We start from the raw sequence: 27,087 nt of genomic DNA on the forward strand, positions 1-27,087 counted from the left end.
TTTTTTATTAAAGACACGTCAAAATTTGTTCAATATTAACATATTCTATTTTGCTGTTTTATCCTGAACAAAAATGTTGTTGCTGCTCTGCTTATGGACAATAATGTCCCTTTTTTCATATACTTATTCCTTTCTTACTATTGTGCGTGTGAGTGTATGTGTGTGTGTAGGTTTGCAAAGATATAAATTGCAGCATAAACATGTCATTGATAATTCCTTATGAATCTTCAAAACCCATTTCTCTCTATCCCCTCCCCCCTCCCTCTACATAAATCTATTTCCTTTTTTTAGTAGCGAAGCTACTCTATAATTAGGAATGTCCATTCATCCGAGCAACTACTCTATTTATCACTTATTCCGTTAGTCTGTATGTAATGCTCTAGAGTGCATCGAATTTTATAGGGGAAATGTGGTTTTCTCTTCGGCTATTAAAGAGAGAAGGCTGATTTTTGTTTGAATAATTCGTGACTTTCCTACAATAAAAAATCATTGTACGTATGTATATCGGTACTGCTCTTAAAAACACATTTTTATGCTGTTATTTTGTGTGAAGATTTGTATGACCACTATTAATTGTTACTTACACTGTCCCTTCCATTTACTTTGCTGTTTTTACTTTTACATTTACAAACATTGCTACTTGTGGATGTTGTTTTTTCATACTTTTATCTCGGTTTATCAATCTATTTCAATCTATGCAAATTGAAATATGTAAAGTACAAATGTATTTTCTTCAGCTTTTATTTAAAATAGACAAATAAACGAGTATTTATCAATTTTAATAATAAGCATCCAGTGTATAAATTGCTTTTACTGTTTGACATAAACAAAAGACATAAATGTATTTCGACTTGCATTGATTTTTTTAATTACTAAAACCAGTTTTGTTAGTTATGAGAAAGCAGAGGCAATGGATAACAAAACTTGTGTTGATTTTATGATTTTTAACTTATTATTCGTGAAAAATCTTCTGTAATACGATGCTATGCATGATTTTTCAGTACGGCTGAGAATATTAATCGGTTTCAAAGCCATACTGGGAACTAGATTAAGGATGTTGTCATCCTTGTCAAATTATGCAACAATCCCCACCTTTTCTTACTTTTACACATGTGTCTTTAATCTAAAAAAAGTCAGCCGCAGCATAAATGCATTATGCCGCATCCGCAACAGCCGCCTTAACTTGCCAATCAGCCGTAAAATAATAAAAACTAAAGCTTACAGCCGTACTATTTCAGTTGTACTTTTTTTTTTTTTTTTTTTTTTTTTAACTTGGTATCAGAGGCGTGCAGAAGAGGAGACATAGGAGGAAAAATTAAGGGGGATAAAAACACTCCTTGACAAGGGTCTAAACTTCCTGATACACCCCTAGCCTCCCTTAAATTTAGAGCTGTGTGAAAAAAAGTAATCCTTATATTGTCTGTATCAAACCCCCCTCGATTTTTGCTGTGGTTTTGCAAATCCCCTGGTAAAAACCTAAGCACGCCGCTGTTTAATATATTTACAATATTTATCTGCCAGCAATAGGCAGTGGGACTTTAATTAAGTTCATCTTAAGCTCAGCCAGCTGCCAGCAGTGAGGCTGATGCCAGCTGTCATAGGCTGTGCGGCTGCTGAGCCCTGTACAATTCTGGGCAGTTTTGAGCCATAAGGATATTTTTTCAATAACTGTAAAACATATTGCAAAAATATTAAAAGCTATTGGTTTGTTTTATGCAAAAAAAATGCATACTGATACATCTGTTAGGTAAGGAGTAAACGACTAGTATGGGGCTTGTCTGTAATTTGTTAAGTATTCATTATAGGTTAAATTTAGCTTACTTCACCTAAATACAAAGTAATATAAGGGCGTAAGACGATGGCCGATGAATTTATTCTAATCCGTAATAATTACACCTTCTGTAGATTACAATATTGGGTTAAAACGTTTGGACTCTCAACAAGTTGTTAAGCCAACAAATAAGAACGTTTTCATCATAAAACTTTGAGGACTAGTGTGATAAACAGTCCAATGTCCACTCCTTCCCTTTAAATACTAGTACAAAGAAATTTTTCATGCAATGGGGGAAGGGGTGGGGGTTGTATTCTCTGGGACATAGGGAGTTTTATACTCTAAATCAATACTTCGCTTCCCTAAAAAATTATACAATGTTTGGTCCAGCCTTACGAAATATTACTGTGGATGAATATACAGACAGACATCATATAGAATAATTTGCAATTGACAGATATGTTAATATGTTTGTTATAGAGATACATATAATTTGAACTGTTATTACAAATCAATTATAAGTTGAAACAATTTAAAGTAACTACTATTGTTGGTTTAAGTTGTAAGAATGTTGATTATTAAAGTTGTCGTCAAGGTGCATAGAAAATCAAACAGGAAATAAAATAAGATAGAATGTAATGATACAAGAATAGTTATCTATCGCAATGTATTAAAGACAGCTTTCAGCGAACAATAAAATGAAAAATTAAAGGATTAAAATCAGTTTTGTTAGCCTCAAGGGGTATTAATATTATGATTTTTATTTCAATATTTGTGGAAAACTATCTGTAATACGATGATATAAATAATTTTTAAGAATAGCTAAGAACAGGTTCTGAACCACCGGATATTAATCATTTTCTAAGCCAAAGTAGAAAGTACTCTCTATCATATATGTTTTATTCTGTTAAATTTTCATTATCATTTTACTTCATTAATGTAAGTGTGTAAATTAATTAAATTAGACCAATTATGCTACAATTTTTCTTTCTTACTTTTCTGTGTTTAATTTTCATTGACATTCTATTTCTATTATTCTGTGTGTGTAAATGATTGAAATTAGACCAATTATGCTACAATTTTTCTATCATACTTTTCTGTGTTTAATTTTCATTGACATTCTATTTCTATTATTCTGTGTGTGTAAATGAATGAAAATAGACCAATTATGCTACAATTTTTCTATCATACTTTTCTGTGTTTAATTTTTATTAACATTCTATTTCTATTATTCTGTGTATGTAAATGAATGAAATTAGACCAATTATGCTACAATTTTTCTATCATACTTTTCTGTGTTTAATTTTCATTGACACTCTATTTTATTATTCTGTGTGTAAATGAATGAAATTAGACCAATTATGCTACAATTTTTCTATCATACTTTTCTGTGTTTAATTTTCATTGACACTCTATTTTATTATTCTGTGTGTAAATGAATGAAATTAGACCAATTATGCTACAATTTTTCTATCATACTTTTCTGTGTTTAATTTTCATTGACATTCTATTTCTATTATTCTGTGTATGTAAATGAATGAAATGAGACCAATTATGCTACAATTTTTCTATCATACTTTTCTGTGTTTAATAGGGTGGGTTCATATCGGAATTAGACAAAGCGGGGATATGCAACAGATAAAATTAACCTTAAAAACATTTCTGACCGAAAAAGAATTTTAAAAAATTGAGTTTTAGAACACGACCACTTAAAAATATAATTCATTACTTATTAGTATGCAAAGACGACATTCAAAAAAATTTTTGAATCAGAACTATGGCTTCATGGTGCTTCCTGGAAAGGCCTTGAGGAGCTGAATCAGGAACTTTTGTCCGTTTCAAAATATCTCGTTCCTATCCTTAGAAATCACTAAAAAACCAAAAAAAATTAAGGTTTATTGAGAATTGTCTAATTTGTAGAGGTTTTTTTAGATTTTCTCAGGCTAGGAACGAGATTTTTTGAAACGGACAAAAGTTCCTGACTCAGCTCCTCAAGGCATTTCCAGGGAGCACCATGAAGCCATAATTCTGATTCAATAAATTTTTGACTCCCATTTACAAATAGCTATACAATTGAATGTCTGGTCGTCAGCGGTTTTAAGACTTAGGATAAATTTTAAATCATCCAGAGGTGTATTATATCTATATAAATTGAGTGCAGATCCCCGCTTTGGCCTCAGAAAAAAAAGTCCAAAATCAACCCACCCTAGTGTTTAATTTCATTGACATTCTATTTCTATTATTCTGTGTGTGTAAATGAATGAAATTAGACCAATCATACTTTTCTGTGTTTAATTTTCATTGCCACTCTATTTCATTAATCTAAGTGTGTAAATGAATGAAATTAGACCAATTATGCTACAATTTTTCTATCATACTTTTCTGTGTTTAATTTTCATTGACATTCTATTTTATTATTCTGTGTGTGTAAATGAATGAAATTAGATCAATTATTCTACAATTTTTCTATCATAATTTTCTGTGTTTAATTTTCATTGACATTCTATTTCTTTTATTCTTTGTGTGTAAATGAATGAAATTAGACCAATTATGCTACAATTTTTCCACAGGTTGTTCACGGAACATTAAACTCTGAGTCAACTACTGTGTAGTGCAACACCTGTACGTTGTTATCGATTAATACACAAACAATTTACTTTTTTTTTATTTATAAAAAAATTTAGTACGACTTCGAAACCGATAACTATCAGCTGGATTTGAAACGGCTCTCAGCTATACTAAAAAATCATGTATAGCATTGTATTACAGACAATTTTCAACGAATATTGAAATAAAAAACATAAAATTAATACCAGTTTTGTTAAACCTAACCTTCAGGTTTTAATCATCTCATTTGGGGTCTGTAAAATGTACAGTCTAATGTTATCTCCCTCCAGGTAAATGAGCTAATGTTTAAATTAAACTAAGATTAAATTATAAGAGTCAAAAGTTAATAACTTATTACTTTTTTTAGAGAAATTATATAATCTAAATATTAATTATTTTAATTTGCAGAGGGGGTATTTTGTCTGACATAATAATAGGGATGCGTCTCAATTTTTCATTCATTGCCTTATTCCTTTAGATCCCTTTATTATATCCCATTGAAATAATTACAAATTTATGTCTTTGGAAGACTATAATAGTTTAGATTATATTAAAACTAAGCCATAAAAATAAGTATAGTGAAGATGTAACAACCACTGAAATAGTTAATATAAAGATTTCAATGGACAATATTTTGTTCAGTTATCAAAAAGAGTGTATTTTATATATCTTTATTTGTTTGTCCTTCTGTCCAGATTCTCATTTATCATTTAGAGCTTCAGACACTTTTTATGCATACTAGCATTTATCGGCTATGTACCTATTCGGAATTGTTTGGAAGCAGACACAAATAGCCTAGAACCATACAAATAGACAAGCCTAAAACCATCCTGGGACTTATATGAATATTGCCTACAATGAAGATATTATTATAGATTGGTCTAGTAGTTATCAAAATTTGAAGCTAAAGAAAAACTCAATTTAACTCATCATTGGGGATATTTTATGGGACTTTGCAGGAATAAGGTCACGGTATAGCTAACAAGCGAAATAAATCTAAAATAATATTTAGGAGACAGATACTAAGTGTTTCCCCTTATCAACAGCTGAAAAGCACGTCTAGGTTTCGTGATTTTCCCTCAAATTAATTTTGTTGATGATATAAGCTCTTTCTTTGTGGCAGGTCCTACACCTTCAATGCAGCGTTGCGGAGCCGTTTGATTTTGGCGCGGCTCTGGCTCCGCGGAGCCGTCTGTGATGATGGCGGCTCCGGCTCCAACCTAAAATCAAGAAAAAACTGGACATATTTTTTCCCCACGTCTATTTTGGACTTTTGAAGGTTTAAAAGTTCAATTTTTGATAAAAACGGACTTGAAAAACTTATTAGAGGCATTTACACATGACAAAACAGAGTTACCAAATTATAATTTAATAAAAAATCTCTTTATTTATCTAGTCCGGAGCCAGAGCCGTTTTTTAACAAAAACTATGGCTCTGGCTCCAGCAAAATATGGCGGCTCCCGGCTTCGCAACACTGCTTCAATTTAAAATTGCTTAGTAGCGAAGCAATTTATTTTGTCTGTCGGTCGGTCCATCAGTTAGCCAGTCTGTAACGTGATAGGAGAAATGTGATTTTCTCAGCTGCTATTTAAGATAGAAATATGAAATTTTCAGAAAAGATTCCTGTGACCTATGCTCATCTAATCTATACATCGCTTTGTCCATCTATCTGACGTTCATGATTCAAAGGTTTCATAATTATTTTTTGGCATATTCCTTCCATTTATATTTTATGACAACTCAATACATGCTATCTCTCTCTTTTTTCATTATTTTTTTTTAACAAAAGATAATTTTATCAAGTTAGCATTATAAATTAAAAATATAATCTACAATGCAAAGTATAGATATGTCTGACTAAAAGCTTAAGATCTCGGTAACCATTGATGTTTGCTAAAAACAACAAATCTAAATATTAAGCTAGATTTTAAATACAGAATATTGATTCGTATATAAATGATTTAAAATAAATAAATTACATAGTGTAATAAAATGATCTATGCTCTAAGCATTTTTACCAAAGACATTACAATAAGCAATGCAGGGATAGACTTAAGTAATAGTTATTCATCGCATTGTACTATAGACAGCTTTCCGCGGATATCAAAATGGAAAAAGATAAGATAAAAACCAGATTTGTTAACCCCGAAGGGCCGAAGGCCATGGATAACAAAAATAGTATCAATTTTATGATTTGTCTGTAATACGATGCATGCTATACAATATACATTATTTTTCAGTATGACTGAGAACCGGTACTAATTCGGAACAGTTATTTATCGCATCGTTTTATAAAAAGCTTTCCCTGGATATAAAAATGTACAATTATAAGATTAACTAAACTTGTTTTAATATTATTTTTGTACATTTTTATATGTGGATATATTACCATACAATACATGATTACTCAGTTGGGCTGAGAACCGGTTCTTATCCATCGGATAATAATCAGTTTCAAAGCCTGATCCTCAACTATGACTAACCAATATGTATCTTTAGTATCACTATTCAACAATGTTCTAAATAATATTGTCATGCTATGTCAAGTCCAGAAAATAGATTTAATAACCTAAAAGCTAGAACAAGATAGAAGTTCAACAAGTAGTTCTATTGAGGGTTATTAACGCGATTTGCTACAAATCCAACCTCTAAAATATCTTTTATTATCTACTAGATATGTTTTTAATTAGTTTTTAAAATTTCTAACAAGGATGATAAAATGTGTGCAGAAGGGGCGCTGGACTAACCCCCCTCCCAAAGAAATCATGTCTAGACGACCCCCTAATACATGCTAAGGGGGGTGTCAAGTCACACCCCCTGGAAATTAAGGGGCGTGTACAAAAATAGCTCAACTCATGGCAAAAAAAATTCTTAACGAAATCAAATTTATTGATGATTGTCGACCACTACCCCCCCCCCCCCTTAAAGGCCTTGATTGATTGATTAGTTATAGTCTCTTAGGGTTTGAACCTAAGTAGTCATTAAAGGCCTTTTAAGCTCTAGTTGCATATGGAGTATGCTTTCTATCTAACATATCTCTATTGTAACCATGTTCTTACTTATCACAGTTATAGAATCTCGACCAAAAAGATTTTTTTATCCAATCTTGACAAGTGAGGTATTTTTGGAAAGAGGAGTATACATAGAAAACGCCTATGTAAATTAGAAAATCCGCAGAAATCATATTTGCAAGTTATTTGCAAAAATCTGCAATGTTAATTTGCAAAATTAATTTCATGCCTTAAATGACTTATTTTGAAAAAATCTTTTTATGAAATGTGTTTATCTATAAGTTTAGAACATAATTAAGGCAAAAACAAATTCTTAAGTGTTACTTTTTTCACCTTATAAATGAAAAAAGCAGTTTTTCACAATTTATGATAAAAAAAGGTATAGGAACAAAAAATATGTTTTTTCTTGATGTAAACACAATAATTGTCATAAATTCTATCATCCTAAATGTAAAAATCAGATATAGACTCCTTTTTAGAGCAAATATAGTTCAAAAAGTAGGGTAAAGCGGGGCGAACTCGGTGTTTTTTTCGGTTTTTTGAACCTGCAAATCGTAAATTTTTTTTTTTTTAAATGGGACCAAGACCAGTAGAAAGATCTCGGAAAAGTCGATCAGGTCCTAAAAGGACGTAAACCTAGGACTTTGGGAAGTTTGTGAAAATTGATCTCTAAAACGGCACCGACTTCGCCCCGCCTTGAGGCGAAGTCGGTAGGGCATTTTCAAGCTTCGAAAAATCGATGACGTATTGATTTTATTACAGCATGCCCAAAAGGTAAAAGTTGCTAAATGTAATAAAGAGTATGCACAAAAAATTTTATTAAGATAGGTCAATTTTTTCTACCAAAAAAAATAATTTTTCCGAAGTACGCGAAATTTGACTTTTTTTCGAAAATTTTTTTGATAAAAAACATAAAAATACTACTAGAAAAAAATAACTTTTTATGACTTTAAAGGCCTGATCCTTAAAATACAGGCAATTTTGAATAGATTTGGCCAAAAAAAAATTAGTTCTATTAGCAAAATTTCCTAAAAAAATCAAGTTGAAAAAAAGAGAAAAGTTTGGCAAAATCTGTGGTCGATTTTCCAGCTTCAAAAAAACCTATGACATATTGATTTAATTACAGCATGCCCTAAAGGTTAAAGTTGCTAAATGTAATAAAGAGCATTCACAAAAAAAATTATGAAGATCGGAAAATTTTTTCTACAAAAAAAATAAATTTTTTCTAAGTACAAGAAATTTGACTTTTTTCTCTCGAAAATTTCACTTTTTATATAAAATTGAAAAAGTTAGTATAAAAAGTGAAAAAACCGAATTCGCCCCGCTTCACTTTTAGTCGATTTAAGAAAAAACTATACAAGCTTTTTTAAAGTTTTAAACGGAAATGGATAGCCTATTAGATTCTTAATAAGTCCCCTGAAGACGTCTAAGCTCTAGCTCTTACCAGTTTTTGTCCAACTTACCGTTTTTCCGACCGAAGCAAAAAAATCGAAAAAAAAAATTTTTGTCGTCCGACTTTAAGACCCAATAAGTACCCTAAAAATTCATCTCACAAAAATTTCATTTTATACTTTTTTGTAGGCAATTTAATAAGGAACAAATTTGATTTTTTGTTTTTTTTCTGTCAGTCGATTAGAACATGGAGAAAAATGTCATTTAATGAAGGTGGTCAAAAAAATACCGACTTCACCTCAAAACCGAGATCGCCCCACTTTACCCTAACCAAGACATTTTTGCAAAGTATGAAAATCTAAAGAAAATAGTTCTTTTTGATTTTGATATACATATCAGATAAATGTATATAAAATTAGTGATCAAAAACTATAAAAACAAGTATAACTTTTTTCAATCCTATCATTGTTTAAAATGCACTTTTAGGTTTACTCATTACTAAAGTTGCACATAAAAACTCCTTTTATTAAGTTATTAAACAAAATAAATTCAAACAACAATTAGGCGTTTTTTATAATGCAGTAGACCATTTTGTAGTTGTTTTTTTTTGCATTTATTTTGTTTAATTACTTCATAATAAGAGTTTTTATGCACTACTTCAGTAATTCTTAAACCTAAAAGTGCAATTTAAGCAATGACAGTGTTGAAAAACTTATAACATGTTTTATAGTTTTTGATCACTAATTTTATATACATTTATCTGATATGTATATCAAAAGCAAAAAGAACTATTTTCTTTAGATAATCATACTTTGCAAAAATGTCTTGGTTACTTTTTGCACTATATTGACTCTAAAAAGGATTCTATATCTGATTTTTACCTTCAGGATGATAGATTTTATGCCAATTATTGTGTTTACAACACTGAAGAAATTTTTTTTGCCTTAATTATGTTCTAAACTTATAGATAAACATATTTTATAAAACAATTTTTTCTTAATCTGTCATTTAAGGCATGAAAAAAATTTTGCAAATTAACATTGCAGATTTTTGCAAATAACTTTCAAATATGATTTCTGCAGATTTTCTAATTTACATAGACGTTTTCTATGTATATTCCTCTTTCCAAAAATACCTCACTTGTCAAGATTGGATAAAAAAATCTTTGTGGTCGAGATTCCATAACTGTGTTATGAAATAGTCTCATAAACAAACAATTTAAATGTCTATTACAGTCAAAATTATGATGTTACATGGGGCATAGGACAATTTTAGATGTTAAACAAGGATGAAACATCTCAAAGTAACAAAGACAATTAAACACAATAGAAACGAAGCTTTCAAAACAATAAGCTATGCAGAGAACAACAAATGAGGAACATTTCAATTCAATCTATCCTAAATATTTCTGTAATTACGGCCATAAATTACAAGTAAAGACTTAGTCATGGAGAAGCTTCAGCTATAACATAGTGCTATGCATAGTCATACAGTACCAAAAATATGGTAAGAATTAAAAAAATGCTACTCTTTTATGATTGTACTTAACTTTTGCAAGAATCATACGATGTTTGAAATCGACAGGACAATTCTAACATGCCTAAATTATTAGAAAAAAAACAAAAGAGGGGTAAGGAGTTAGATAACTGTATCTCCCCATCGCAGTGTCCTTGTGCCGAATCTCAATTGGGTCATTGAAAATCAACCAATTACGTCGGTTAAAATAACACAGCCAAGTAGAAGAAATAATTTGTGAGCAGAAGAAAAGGGTTATTAAAAAAGGAAGGAGGTAGTTATCTGTATATACATATATACTATATATCTGTTCCTAAATTAACAATCAGGGCTATCTGAACAGCCAGCCTGACCCTAATTATTGAAAAGCCTCGCCTATAATAAAGTCAAAACGAATGTATAAAAGAATTTTTATTAAGTAAGAAACACATTTGACAAATATCATCATTAAAACCACCATAATTGTTCTTGGATTAGTAAAAAATATTTTTATATTGGAGATCTTAAAATGAACTCATATTATAATTTGACTGGGCAATATTGAAAGGGGTAGTTGCACGAAATGCATTTAAACTTTGATTTAGTTAACTGCACATTTTTTTTTCTTTTCAATGCAATGGTTTAAACTACATTTATAGGGCATATATTTGAAAAAATTCCAATGTTCTACCATGTAGTTTAAACAATATCAAGACTTAAAAATCGTATTCTTGTGATATATGTAATTTATATAGCTGTTTATTTTCACACAAAAAAAAACAGCCTGACGACTAATTTAGTGATTTTTATGCTTGAAATCTTTGTTCTGAAATGCACTTCATGCAACTATCCCTTTAACAAGGATATTAATATTATAGGCAACCAGGATGAATTAAACACATAGTGCATCATCACGTGGAATTTAGAAAAGTTTGGAATAAAAGATGGATATTTTTTAGTGGCCATACTTTTGGAATTCCCAGTCTCTGTTGTCTAGCGGACACACCTAAAAAGAAAATAGATTGATATAAGAAATTAATCTAACTGTAGCCTATCCTATAATATAAAGTAATCCTTTTTTGTCTGAAGTTAAAAATCTCGGAAAGGCATGATTAAATGGTTGCACTTTTTAGGAAAGCTTTAAACATTTTTTCCTGAACTTTCCCGTCCTCTACTAGAGGCTAGGTAAGGTAGATGCAACTAGTTTATTATTATATAAAGTATTAGGTATAGTGTTTTTACTTCCCTAGTAGTTTTTAAATCTGACAAGTAGTGACAAAACCTTGTCTAATCTGAGTTTTGACAGGTTTTCCTCAGGTTTTAATCTGCCCGCCCCTCATCAATCAACTCTGACATTTGATTACATTTCGTCAGATTGTAATCTGACGAAACCTGTGTTTTTGCGCAAAAAGGTACTAAAACTCAGATTACTCAGGATTTGCCGCCAAATTTTTAATCTGTCAGGGGGGATTTCAGATTATAATCTGACGAATCTGACTCAATGTGAGCAAAGTTCAGGTGATTAAGATCGTAATCTGTGATTAAATTGACCCTCAAAATTTGCCCAGTTAATCCCTTATCTGACATTTGATGACAAACAGTCATACTCTAACCTGACATTTGATGACAAACAGTCATATTCTAATCTGACAATTGATGACAAACAGTCATACTCTAATCTGACATTTGATGACAATTAGTCATACTCTAATCTGACATTTGATGACAAACAGTCATACTCTAATCTGACATTTGATGACAAACAGTCATACTCTAATCTGACATTTGATGACAAACAGTCATACTCTAATCTGACAATTGATGACAAACAGTCATACTCTAATCTGACTTTTGATGACAAACAATCATATTCTAATCTGGCATTTGATGACAAATGGTCATACTCCTAACTGACTTTTAGTGACAAACAGTCATACTCTAATCTGACATATGATGACAAACACTCATACTCTAATCTGACTTTTGATGACAAACAGTCATACTATGATCTGACATTTGATGACAAATGGTCATACTGCTAACTGACTTTTAGTGACAAAAAGTCATACTCCAATCTGACATTTGATGACAAACAATCATACTATAATCTGACATTTGATGACAAACAGTCATACTCTAATCTGACATTTGATGACAAACAGTCATACTATAATCTGACATTTGATGACAAACAGTCATACTCTAATCTGACATTTAATGACAAACAGTCATACTCTGATCTGACATTTGATGTCAAACAGTCATACTCTTATCTGACATTTGATGACAAACAGTCATACTCTAATCTGACATTTGATGACAAACAGTCATACTCTAATCTGACATTTGATGACAAACAGTCATACTCTAATCTGACATTTGATGACAAACAGTCATACTCTTATCTGACATTTGATGACAAACAGTCATACTCTAATCTGACATTTGATGACAAACAGTCATACTCTAATCTGACATTTGATGACAAACAGTCATACTCTAATCTGACATTTGAAGACAAACAGTCATACTCTAATCTGACATTTGATGACAAACAGTCATACTCTAATCTGACATTTGATGACAAACAGTCATACTCTAATCTGACATTTGATGACAAACAGTCATACTCTAATCTGACATTTGATGACAAACAGTCATACTCTTACCTGACTTTTAAAGAAAAACAGTCATACTCTAATCTGACATTTGATGACAAACAGTCATACTCTAATCTGACATTTGCAGACAAACAGTCATACTCTAAACTGACTTTTATTGACAAACAGTCATAATCAAGTCTGACTTTTAGTGACAAACAGTCATACTCTAATCTGATATTTGATGACAAACAGTCATACTCTAATCTGAATTCAAGTGAAAAGTAGTCATACTCTAATCTGACTCTTAATGACAAATAGTCATACTCTTTATTTAAACAAATAATAATTCTGATATTTTGATTTTAATAGCAATAAATTTTACGAAATTGAATAATTTTTATACAAAAAATATAAAACTATAAAATTAAGTGATGGTATTCTTCAAAAGATTCTGGTTGTTCTAGTTGTGAAAATGGGTCAACAGAAGTAACTATTATAAAAGATTTTGTACTTATGTAACAATCTTTTAATTAAGTTAATCTATTGAAAGTTGTCTCTTTCTTGGTTTCTCATTTCTTTGTTTGTGTGGTAAATGCACCAAAAAATGTTCATCAACAATTTAAAAATAAGTTATGATGTAGTTTTAAGATTTTCAAAACCACTTCAACACCAGACTAAAAAAAATTAACAACCTGACATTGAAGTGATTCTAAAATTTTGTGTTAAATTAATTATTGACAATAGGTAAACTTATAATCAACAAATAATATCTAAAGGGATAGTTACATAAAGTGCATTTAAAAAGTTTGATGGCCAGCATAAGTTACAAAAATACCATCTAACATATATAATTTTGTATTAAAATGAAAAACAATCAATAGGCACCACTGGACTAGTCATTTTTAAAACTACCTGGTAGAAAATTGAAATTATTTCAAATGTATGTCCTCTAGATAAACTATTGAACATAAACAATATGAAGTTTACTAAATTCAAGTTTAAATGCATTTCTTGCAACTACACCTTTGATGCAAAAATAAGGAAAAATTTAATACTATTAATTGGATATCTATGAATATTTGATTTAAACATTCAAATAAACAAATTAAACAATTTATTAAACTAAATAATAATATTATATCAGAAAAAAAGAAAACTAAAAAACACAGAATATGCAACAATATTTTTGTTTTTGTTAATGTTGTTAAGATCAAGATTCATATTGTGATATATTTTGAAGTAGTTTCTATATTTTTTTAATACTTCCCCCCCCCCCCATAAAGTTTTTTTGCCTCTTATTTTGAATGTTAGATTTACAAAATTTCTTTTTAAATTACACAAATATGCAATCTTTACTGTAATTTTTTTTACTCCTAGATGCCACCAATTTTTTTGCACAAAGTAACATTGATTATAATCCTACCAAAACCTTTTTTTAAATGCCTCGGTACTTAAAATCTAAAGTGTTCTTCTAACTTTAATTTTACCTAATTTTAAATGAAAATTTTTTTAACTTTCAGTCTGTATGTTTGGCATGTAACATCCAATTAATATTTCAAAATAACCAAAATAAATTATAGAACCAGTGTAATTTCCAGTCCAATGTCCACTCCCTCTGTGGTTTATGCAAATATCTTGATTGTTATATAACACAAAAATTCAACCACAATAACGATTATCTAGAAAAAAAAACTAACCGGAAAGGATATCTAAAAAAATACAACACAAAATATTTTCTCCAACTTTATAAATTTTTAGTTTTTCTTTTAAAACTTAAACTTCACTATCTATCTATTGAAATTAACAATTCATATATTTGTTTCTCCTTATATAAAAGTAACAGGATGTCTATATGAGAGTGTCAGTTTGTCTCTTAATACAATTGGATCTCTCTAACTGCTGAACCAATATGGTTCTAATTAACAGTGTAGCTTCTCATAGGTCCGGAGAAGATGTTTTTTACCTTTTCTTTATAAAACTAAAATTGAAAATTAAGGAGAGTTGATTCACTCCCCCCCCCCCCCCATTAGAGGCTTTTAGGGATGTAGCCGCTAGTTAGAATCAAAATACAGGGAGGGAAAAACCATGGGCATTTTAATACATTATTTCCCAAAGTTTTATAACAACCTTTCTCGTATTCATTCGAATCCGGTGGATAGGAACCGGTTCTCATTCATACGAAAAAACTATGTCTAGCATCGTATTATATCCAGTTTTCTACGAATATAGAAATGTACAATCATAAGATTAAAACCAGTTTTTTAAGCCGGTGCCTCCGGCACCTCGGGGCTAAAAAAACTAGTTTTAATCTTATAATTGTACATTCTATATCCGCGAAAAGCCGTTTATAATACGATACGAGAAATAACTATTCCTTGTTCTTTGGCTTGCCAGCTCTTGAGATATTTATTGTATTTTTATCGATTGGTTCATAAAGTTGAGTGTTCAAACGTTTCAACCACTTATTTTAATCTACAGATGGGTTAATTTTGTGTATTATCATTGGGGATATACAACATTTTTTTATTGGCCCTTGCCTTATCCCTTTAGATCCCTGAACAAAATAGCAATATCTAATGATACTCAGGGATCGAAAGGGATAAGACAATGGCAGATAAATGGATATACATATCAATGGCACACAAAATTACACCTTCTGAAGATTAAAATTAGTGGTTGAAACATTTGAACACGCAATTTAATAAATCAACCAATCATAATTTTGTAAAAGTTATTAAACCAACGAATGAGAAAACATTATCATAAAACTTTGGGTACCAGTGTTATAAACAGCCAAATGTCAAAGTAGGGAATAAGTAAGTACCCAAAGTTTAATCACCACATTGTCCAGAGAGAGAGTGAACAATGAGCCATTTTACACTGGTCCCCTAAGTTTTTTAATAACGTTTGGTCATTCGCTGATTTAACAACTTTGGGGACTTTTACTAAAAAAAATTGTGTAAACAAAAAAGTGGAAAATCTACCCGCCTTAACATACATCTCCAATGATGATGCACAAAATTACCCTTTCTGTAAATTATAATAAGTAGTTAAAACGTTTGGAGACTCAAAATAAGTAAAAAAGTCCCTAAAGTTGTTGTGCCAATGAATGAAAAAACGTTAAAGATTTAACAGGAATTTAAGGGATAAACCAATGGACAAAACATTTATTCATATCCAAAATGATGATAAACAAGATAATCCTACTGTAGAATAAAATTATTGGTTGAAAAATTTGCACTCTTCTAATGTAGAACAAATGTAGAAAAATGTCCTCTCCCTCCCTGGTCAAAAAGTCTGCATATTACAATAATACCAAAGTTTTAATTCATTTGCTCAACACTTTATTAAATTTGATTAGTCAATTAATATACCAGTAGGGTCCAAACGTTTTAACCAATAATTATAGAATTTAGAAGGGGTATTTTGATGTATCATCCATTGTTTTATCCCTTTTATCACTGACAATGTTATACGTCTCTGAAAAGCAAGTGGATTCTAAGCTGTGAAGGATTAATTGTAGTATTAAGTTGACCAAGGATATTCGTCATCTTTTAGCTAGGCTACCTCAAGTAAGAGCATCATATAAAAATCAGTCTACTAAAATGAATATCAGGAAATATCTCTCAATTTTATAAATGCACCTCAGCCCCCCCCCCCCCGGCCCCCCCCCTTATATTCAACTTTCCAAAATTTCACCTAAACATATCAAAGGACACTTGAACTAATTGATAAAAAATAAAATGTATTAAATGGATGTGTGGGCTTTCTGATAACATTTACAGAATAATTATGAAAAGTTTGATATGGATAGAACATTTTAACATGATAAATTAATAAAATATAACCATTATGTACGGACAAACAGACCCTAACTATATAAAAAGCTTCTCTTTTGACGAGGAAAAATACAAAAGCGAAGCTCTAAAGTAGTAAAACCAGGGGAAAGGGATTGGATTCTGACAAACAATTCTAAGTGAAAATTTCCCCACAATCTCCTTCCCCTTTTTCTGCTGTTCTTACCCACTTCCCTTCATTTACATCAAGAAACAAGTTTTACGCCAACTCTATGCCAACAAAATATTTATCAAAAAAATTTAATATTTGTTGATTATCAATAGGATAATTCTAGCTAACCGGACCGACCCCAATTATACAAAGTAGCTTTAAAATAAACCAGGGATTTAAGTTATAAGACAATGGCTGATAAATTGATGTACTTCCCCAATGATGATACACAAAATCACCGTTTCTGTAGATTAAAATTATTGGTTGAAACGTTTGAACTTTCAACTTAATGAAACAACAAATCAAAATTAACTAAAGAGCCCAAAGTTGAAAAGCCAACAAATAAGAAAACATTTTTATAATAATTTGAGGACTAGTGTAATTAACAGCCAATTACCCCTCTTTCTCTAAAAAAAAACAGTATAGTAGTTGGGGAGGAAGGGGACATTGGGCTGTTTATTACTTTAGTCCCCAAAGTCTATGATAATGTTTTCTTATTCGTTGCAAACTTCGTAGAAAACTTTCGGGACTTTTTATTGAATTTTGATTGGTTGGTTCAGAAAGTTGAGGGCTCAAACGTTTCAACCAATAATTGTAATCTACAGAAGGGGTAATTTTGTGTACCATCATTGGGGATGTACATCAAATCATCGACCATTGTCTTATCCCTTTCGATCCCTGAAAAGAAGTTAGCTATGCATAAGTAACAATTGTTAAAAGTCTAAGCTTTCCTATAATTCTGGTTGGTCTATCCGCATGTCCGTTCAAAACGCATAGCTCTTTTGAATTATTTAAAAATGTCATAATTGTCCTATTGAATTCAAACTTTTAATGATGATTCTAACAGTAAGGTACAATCTAAAAAGCGTAGTATTCAATGGGTTTTTACTTTATAAGGATGCATGCCTGTCTTCTCGTTCAAGGGCGTGCAAGCATATTTAAATAGGGAGGGGGAAATAACCAGTTTAAAAATACTAGACTTTGCAACATTAATAACAAGGATGACAAAATCCACAAGAAACAAAGCAAAAAATTATAATTAGAGAGGATTGTCAGCTGATATAGAAAAGAAAAAAAATATGAAAAAAATTTTAGTACCAATATATTTAAGGGGTCAATATTAAATATTAGCATCGCCCACTTAGAGTTACTGACGGACTGATGGACAAAGATAATCATAGAGTAGCTTTGCTACAAAATAGAAGTGGAAAAAAATTAGTACCAAATGTTTAAGCGGTCTATCTTAAACATTAGCATTGCCCACATAGAGTTACGAACAGTTACGAAAGGACAAAGATAATTATAGAGTAGCTTTGCTAAAAATAGAAGTGAAAAAAAGTTCAAATTAATATAGTCGTCGACTATATAGCTGTTAAAATGATACCCTTGGCAGACATATTATCGTCAATCTATTTTTTCAGGGATATTACTTAGAGAATCAATTTAAATATCTTCAGGGAGAAGGGTAAAGTACCCAAAGTTTTAAAATCACGTTTATTTATTCGTTGGATTAAAAACTATACTTTTATTAAACTTTACTTATAAAGGGATGACTACCCCCACTATAAAAAAAAAGATTGGACGTCCTTGATACCACGAGTTTTTAGGAGGTAATTAGGATAGGTCTGTACATCCATAATTAATCAATTTTGTCCCATTGCAATGCATTGGTTTCAAGCTTTGCACGATAAATAGTTGGCTTGTTTTGCTGTGCTACTTATTGTTGAAATTGTACTTGGTTAGAATAAGTATAGCTAGTTTTAAGTGCACTTTTATGTCATAGCTGTATATTATTAAAATAAGAAACATATATTGCTGCGCTATTTAAAGACGTATTTTTTCTTTAAGAAATAATTACAGAATGATATTGCTATGTCAGACAAACCCCAAACTGTCCCAGTATTGAGCAAGACGATTCCATTTACGTCATATACATTTCGGGAAAGAAAAAGGGAAGGGGGGAAGAAAATCTCTTCAAAAGAGATGGGAGAAAAGGGAAGATATTTTCTTCCCTCTGCCCTTTTTAAATGACGTCACAGGAATTGTCTTGCTCAAAACTGGGACAGTTTGGGGTTTGTCTGACATAGTAATATTATTCTGTAATTATTTCTAAAAGAAAAAATACGTCAGTATGGATAGGATTTGATTGTTCTTATTAGACTATCTATTTAAAATATTTTGCTTCGCTAATCATGATCATAATTTTCCTTATTAATATAAAATTGTCAGCTAGATTTTCTTCAAGAGACGGAGAGGGAGGGAGGGAGAGAGAGAGAAAGAGAGAGAGAGAGGACAATGAGCTGTTTAAAACACTTGTTCCCAAAGTTTTATATTTACGTTTTCTTATTCGTTGGCCAAACAACATTGAGGAATTTAAATGAAATTAGATTGGTTGGTTAATAAATTGAGTGTCCAAATACTTTTTACTTTTACCACTAATTGTAATCTACAGAAGGGGTAAATTTGTGTTTTAAAATTGGGGATGTACATCAATTTATTAGCCAGTCTCTTATCCATTAAGTTCCCTGACTATTTCAGGACATAAATACAAGGACGTCCAAGCTTTATTTTTTTTGGAGGGTGGTTAAAATGAGGCCCTTCGAAGGTCAGAGGGGAGGAAATTGGGGATCAAATGTACTTTCAAAATTTTTGGGGGGGAGGGTATTTAATAGTTAGTTCTATATAGCTGCACATCTTATAAACAAAAAAAACTTCACTACTTAGAGATAAATTGTTCATGATAATAAACGTATAGATAGATTTAATTATATCTGCACTACTTGACTTTTCTATTATTAGTGTCAATTCGTCCGTACGTAACTGATAGCTTTTTCCGTTAATTTAGGCAAGTTAGAATTGTCCTATCGATTTCAAACTTTGCATGATTATTCCTGTATTCCTGTAGTAGTTAGGTACGATTAAGAAAGCGTAGCAACTCTATAATCGTTACTAGAATGTCCGTAAGTTCATTTTAAGCATGTTGATTTTTATCTTTTTTAATAATATAATTTTATTTCATATCCGATTGACTGAAATACTGATTCCTAATACAATAAGGTACAATATTATAATCGAAGCATCTATATAATCAAGTCAGAATTCTGCATTTAAAAAGTTTTGTTACAATAAGGATGACAACATCCATAAAAGCGAAGCACTGTAACATTGTGTCAGATTAGGTAATTTCCCCAACTCTGACTCTATGTCACTAAATGTCATATATGACTTTTAGTGATATTGTGTCAGATTAGGTAATTTCCCCAACTCTGACTCTATGTCACTAAATGTCATATATGACTTTTAGTGATATTGTGTCAGATTAGGTAATTTTCTCAACTCTGACTCTATTTCACTAAATGTCATATATGACTTTTGGCAATAATGTGTCAGATTAGGTAATTTCCCCAACTCTGACTCTATGTCACTAAATGTCATATATGACTTTTAGTGATATTGTGTCAGATTAGGTAATTTCCCCAACTCTGACTCTATGTCACTAAATGTCATATATGACTTTTAGTGATATTGTGTCAGATTAGGTAATTTTCTCAACTCTGACTCTATTTCACTAAATGTCATATATGACTTTTGGCAATAATGTGTCAGATTAGGTAATTTCCCTAACTCTGACTCTATGTCACTAAATGTCATATATGACTTTTAGTAACATTGTGTCAGATTAGGTAATTTCCCCAACTCTGACTCTATGTCACTAAATGTCATATATGACTTTTAGTGATATTGTGTCAGATTAGGTAATTTCCCCAACTCTGACTCTATGTCACTAAATGTCATATATGACTTTTAGTGATATTGTGTCAGATTAGGTAATTTTCTCAACTCTGACTCTATTTCACTAAATGTCATATATGACTTTTGGCAATAATGTGTCAGATTAGGTAATTTCCCCAACTCTGACTCTATGTCACTAAATGTCATATATGACTTTTAGTGATATTGTGTCAGATTAGGTAATTTCCCCAACTCTGACTCTATGTCACTAAATGTCATATATGACTTTTAGTGATATTGTGTCAGATTAGGTAATTTTCTCAACTCTGACTCTATTTCACTAAATGTCATATATGACTTTTGGCAATAATGTGTCAGATTAGGTAATTTCCCCAACTCTGACTCTATGTCACTAAATGTCATATATGACTTTTGGTTATATTGTGTCAGATTTGTTTGCATTGCCAAAAATGAGAAAATAACCTGACATAATGTCACTAAATTTCAGATTGAAATCTGAACTTTGGTCAAATTTTGTCATATATGAACTTTGGTAACACAGAGTCATATTGAGACAGATTTAAATCTGAAATCTAGTGACTGTGGATTTCTAATCTGACCGAAAAGGGGTAAAAACTACTAGGGTTGTTAGTTAAAGGGGGACGTAACTGAAGCTTTTTTGAGATGGAAAAAGTCACCCCATCATGCAAGAAAACATTCTTTAAAGCAAAACGGTAGGACAAACTAACATTAAAACTTGTAGTGTCAAAACTTAATAAATTGAAGGATAGGTATACAATCCAGTATAGCCCTGGAGGCTAGAGACACAGCCTATCTGGGTACCTTAAAAACTACTTTACCTGACGTGTCTTGAGCCAGCGACTGATGCAGTGGAAGTGGAAAGCATGGTTACACATACCCCAAGCAACCTAAACCAGATAAAAATAAAAACTTTCGATTGCCATTTACATTTTATGATCTATTACATAAGCCACAGTTTCTTAATATTTGGATCTAAGTCGTAATGGACTAAGTTGAAACACTATTGTATTGCAACAAGGGCCAGCTCAATCACATTATGAAACGGCCCACGATCATCATTACCTCACCCTAGCCGAGTATGGCAGGTGTCCTAAATTAAGTTACCATACAACAATGAATGACGCTTTCCGAAGAGGAGCTTGTTATTTGGGTTGTACTGATTTCATGAATGTGACTATTGAATATCCAAATTTCTCAATAGTTTCCCTTCTTATTTGATTGATAATAAGATACGATTTAATTGTAAATAGTCTTAGAGGCGTATCAATGGACGTACGGACATACGCAAAAGCAAGAGCGTAGCTGCGCTACAAATAATGATTACCGTGCACTCTTCACTGGTGGCGCTGGTTTGGTTAGCTTGACACTCGATGCACAGATCCATAATATGGTTCCTAAAATATATAGGTATTTAGGTTTAAGATGGTTTAAAGAATCCTAAAATTATAATTTTCTACGAAAACAAATTATGTAATTATTGTTTGTTTAGCCCTCAGGTACAACAAAACTGGAAATAATCTTATAATTTTTATCTTACTATCCGCGAAAAGCTGTTTATAATACGATAAAAGACTATTCTTTATCAGACCTGCAGATAGCACAGTTGTCTACAACTATATCCCACGCCCACAGAGCTACAGCGTTCCATTTCTTTACCTCAAACCTAAAATAGAATATACTACAATAGTCTGTATGTCTATCAATAATTGGGTTAGTTAGGATCTATAAAGATACCTTGTCTGTGAATTTCAGGAAAGCATTAAAAACAGAAATCAAAAAACTTTGTTAACTTTTATCAAATCTGTATAAAAAACGAAGAGTATCCAAACATAAACAAATAATTTTAATCTATAGAAGAGGAAGGTAATTTGTTTAACATAATTAGAGGTGCATATTATATTTAGTAGGGATGGCAATACGTTAAATTTTTGGACCGGATTCGGATTCTTACAAGAATCCGTCCAATAAAAAGACGGATTCCTGCGGATTCCGGATTCAGATTCCGGATTCTAGCAATATTTTTAAAGGCTTTTTATAAAAATTATAAAATTTAAGTGCTACATATGTCCTAAAAATTAATGTTCTTGGTGTTCTATAATTCACTCTTGAGAATCGAATCAAACTTTAAAAGATATTATATATACCTAATGATGATAATCTTTGCCTTCAAAAAGGCGACGTTGAAAGAAAAAACTCAAGACGCTAATTTTAGCCTACCATTTAAGAATCCGAATCCGCTATTAAAAAATGGATTCCGGATTCGGACTCCAAAATTGGCTAAAAATTGGGCGGATTCCGGACTCGGATTGCCAACCCTAATATTTAGACTAATGTCTTATTCCTATAGTCCAATGTGAGGAAGGGGACATTGGGCTGTTTAATTTTATTACACAATTCCTCCAAGTTTTATAATAACGTTAGGTATCTTACTTGCTGGATTAACATTTTTGGGAACTTACATTGAATTTTGATTAAGTGTCAAAATGTTTCAACCACTAAATGTAATCCACGAAAGGGGTTATTTTGTGTATCATCATTGGGGATGCCCATCAATTTATAGGCCAATGTCTTATCCCTTTAGATTCCTGATAGTTACCTTTTCTTCTCCTTATTCATCAGGGAAGGTCCAGCGGGAACCTCGCTATCACTATCAACATCCATTTTAAGATTTTAATAATTTCTAAAATCAAAAATTGTTTCAATCTTTAAAGCATTTTGATGTAGATTATTAAATTATAACAACAAAAGTAATGTGATCTTTTAAATGGCTTAAACCGATCATTCCAAACTTTTCATAATAACCCAAGGAAGGTTTCAGGCTATTGAGAGCAGAAGGGAAGAAAAACATAAACCCCTTCAAAATGAAAAAAACTCTTATAAGTATATCAAATCAATGTGAAGCAACTTATTTTTATTATCCTATTATATAAAGTAGTAAGCGTTTTTTGTCTGTCCCGAAGGATCTCGCTACCCGCTGAACCGATATTGTTCTCCTTTACATTGAAGCTTCTTATTTTCTTCTATTTTTGAGGAGGGTGTCCTCACCCCCCTTCCTCCAAAAAAAATATTTTTTTTACTCTTTTAAACTCAAATTTAAAATGGGACGAGGTCGACTTTTCCCCCTCCTACCTTAAATGCCCCTAGAGGCTCCTAGGGGCGTAGCCGCTAGTTGTTTATAATTGAGCTTCGCTGCACGTTGATGTTATCATCTTTGTTTTTTTAAGTTCTTCTCAAAACAGTATTTTTCATGAACCATATTTAAAAATGATATTTGAATAACTATCCTAAAATATTGTTCACGGAACATACAAATCTTATGCTCAAGAATGAAGAGATTACTTACAAAAATTTCAGAGTTATTAATTTTTTAACAAAATAGCCTAAAACTATCTATTGATCTGTGTGAAGCTTCCAGGGATAAAAACTAGACGGTTTCCCTAAAAGAGCCTTGTAAAACATAGAAAACCCCACACCATTAGTTTTTAATAGGTTTTAAAGATTTTGGTTTGGTAAGTATTTCAAAAAAAGTCAGGGGGGTTCTATGCTCTATAGGCACTTATAGGGAAAACACCAAAGATTTTCACACCAAATATTATTTGAATCCCATCTGAGCTTATACAAACAACGAAATTAATTTTTGAGAAAAATCACAAAACCTATACATGATTTCCAGCTGTAGTTGGGGGGCAACACTTGAAAACCTTATTATCTGTCCCCAAAATATTATTTTAGATTTATTTCGCTTGTTGGCTGTACCTTATTCCTGATCCCAACTAGCCCTGCTTGATTCCAGGAGCAATAATTTCTGTTCAGATCAAATCTAAATTCTTTTAGAGTGCCCTTGTTTTCTTTGAATCTCCTTGACAACCCATGGATACTTTATGGGCCAAAAGCAGATTAGTTAACCATTCTTCATTTTTTAAATAGTATACCTAATAGTATTAATAAATAAAAGTTTAGGCTGTTTATTACATAAGTCCTCATAGTTTTATAATAAAGTTTTCTTATCGCTGAATTAACAACTTTAGGGACTTTTATTGAAACATGATTGGTTGGTTCATTAAGATGAGTGTCCAAACGCTTTAACCACTAATTGTAATCTACAGAAGAGATAATTTTGTGTATCATCATAGGGGAAGTGTAACAATTTATCGGTCATTGTCTTATCCCTTTTGACTCCTGTTGTATTGGACGGCAGCAAATCTTCTACAAACAAGGCAAACTCTTGTACTTTAATTTCAAATTTAATGTTTTGAAGCTACCCTATACTTCCAAATTGTCGTCTGTATGAGAAAACGGGTTACCAAAGCAGAATTTTAAATACAAAATAACTGGAAAGATTATTTTAATTCCCATTTCCCTATCTCTGTATCCCTGCCCGAGCGCACAATCACACGCACGTCCTTCAAATTTTGTTAGAAACTGCACAAATCAACAAAAATTACATGTTTTCAAATTCAAGTGTGCGCAGAAACACACACACACACACACGCTCTATTCATACAATTATTATGTGTTGGAACATGTTAGAAAAAGTAACGCTTTAAATTTTCAAAGTTTTTCAATGCAAAGTTATTTCTTTGATTATTGCCTTGTCTAGAAAAGACGGACGGACAATTCGAAAAAAAAACTGACAATTTGGCCTGTAATATTCCCCAATTTTTATTGTCTCTTTTTAGCTAAATATCTCAATAAATGCTGAATTGATTGAGTTCTCAATCTTATTTAAGCTTCACTTAGGTCCCGAGATGGTTTTAGGCTATTTAGATTTAAGCTTTAAGTCTTGTAATAGTTTTAGGCTATTTTCTACTTACCCTACCCTACAAAGACAGAGCCATAAGATTCTGGGGACACAGCCGCTAGCTATAACTAAATAAATATGAAAACACCAAAGAAAATATTCAATTTTAAACGCAAAAAGTCTTTCTTCGGGTGCAAAATCTCTATCCAATGCCATTTGAATCATCATTTTAATTGTTAGTAATATCAAATGAGCATTAAAAGAACACTTAACTTATCCACAATTAAAATCCGACAGTATTTTTACATCCTAAAAAGTAAGCCAACATACTAAACAGCTAAATATTTTGTCTCAATAATGATTATTTTTAACCGAGAGCAATGCTGATATCGTATGGGTAAGTTGCACCTTGAGTAAACCCTTTGATTGCACGATCTTTGTCTGGAAATTCTCACTGTGCATGGGAATGAGTTGCGCCTGATCGGGGCAAATGCATTCCCCTACTCAAACTTTTTTATGTCATGTGTCCAACAAAGTGAAGTACCATTTTTGACATCTTTGGTATGACGCAACTGAAACCAAAGTTGGGGATCAAATTGATTAATTTGATACAACCTAAGATAAGTACTTTTCGCTCCTTTTCCAAAACCGTTCAAAATTCATTAAGCTACGAAAAATAATTCTAAAACTTTAATATATTTACCAAGTTGCGTTACAGTTGCAGTAATTGTAACAGGCGACTCAAAAAAATGCACGCATAACCCTTTATCAGTAGCTCTCTTTTTTTCCTCTCACGATTGGGGGATCGGTAAATAAACCAACAGCTTTGAAAGTAATTTTCACCATCATATAAAAGTAACGTGATGTCTCTCTGTGTGTGTCTGTTTGTACAGAAGGATATCCCTAACCACTGGACCGATAAGGTTCTCAATCTCTGGATCATGAAAAGAAAACGAAGTAGTGGGTTTCGTCATATTTCACAGTTTATATTCATCTATTTATAACCCCAGCGGGAGTCAGCGGGGCAATTCTTAACATTTACCCAACCTATCAAAAGCTACTGTGAAAATACGACGAACCCCGTTACTTTGTTTTCTTTCCCTGATCCGGTTCTCCTTTACAATTTAGCTTCTCAGAGGTCCTGGACAGGTTTATAACTATTTTTTCCAACTCAAGTATTCAATTAAAAAATGAACTCATATTCAAAAACTATTTTTTTGTAGATTTAACTTTTCCCTTATGCCTGCAACAACTCTTTGTATGAAAAGGTGTGTTTCTTAAAGTTTTACATGACGTAGTAATTATATATACTTTACTCTCATGGATTTAGCAACATGTAAAAAGAAAAATACTGATAGTTCACAGTGAATAAGATAGCAAAAACCTTTCTCTCTAAAACAAGACACACCTTTAAAATATCCATAACAAACGTTCTCGTATTCATTCGAATCCGGTGGATAGGAACCGGTTCTCATCCATACGAAAAAACTATGTCTAGCATCGTATTATATCCAGTTTTCTACGAATATAAAAATGTACGATCATAAGATTAAAACCAGTTTTTTTAGCCGGAGCCTTCGGCACCTCGGGGCTAAAAAAAATTGTTTTAATCTTATAATTGTACATTTTATATCTGCGGAAAGCCGTATATAATACGATGCAAGAAATAACTATTAACCACATTTT

The 27,087-nt window shown here is 31.5% G+C and overlaps 1 protein-coding gene across 1 annotated transcript; it reads right to left on the reverse strand.

The window, feature by feature from the left end:
• Window positions 1-10,694: 10,694 nt before the first annotated feature.
• Window positions 10,695-23,351, reverse strand: LOC145331100 (E3 ubiquitin-protein ligase RBX1). The gene is made up of 5 exons (XM_080175730.1): window positions 23,257-23,351; window positions 22,249-22,323; window positions 21,985-22,054; window positions 21,479-21,547; window positions 10,695-11,281 (listed from the first exon to the last, which is right to left on the reverse strand). Exons 1-5 carry the CDS (start codon window positions 23,319-23,321, stop codon window positions 11,231-11,233), a joined length of 330 nt encoding a protein of 109 aa, XP_080031856.1. The 5' UTR covers window positions 23,322-23,351; the 3' UTR covers window positions 10,695-11,230.
• Window positions 23,352-27,087: the final 3,736 nt, after the last annotated feature.

Source organism: Acartia tonsa, chromosome 11 (genome assembly GCF_053477335.1).
Source record: "Acartia tonsa isolate MP-2025a chromosome 11, ASM5347733v1, whole genome shotgun sequence".
Lineage (NCBI taxonomy): Eukaryota > Metazoa > Arthropoda > Copepoda > Calanoida > Acartiidae > Acartia > Acartia tonsa.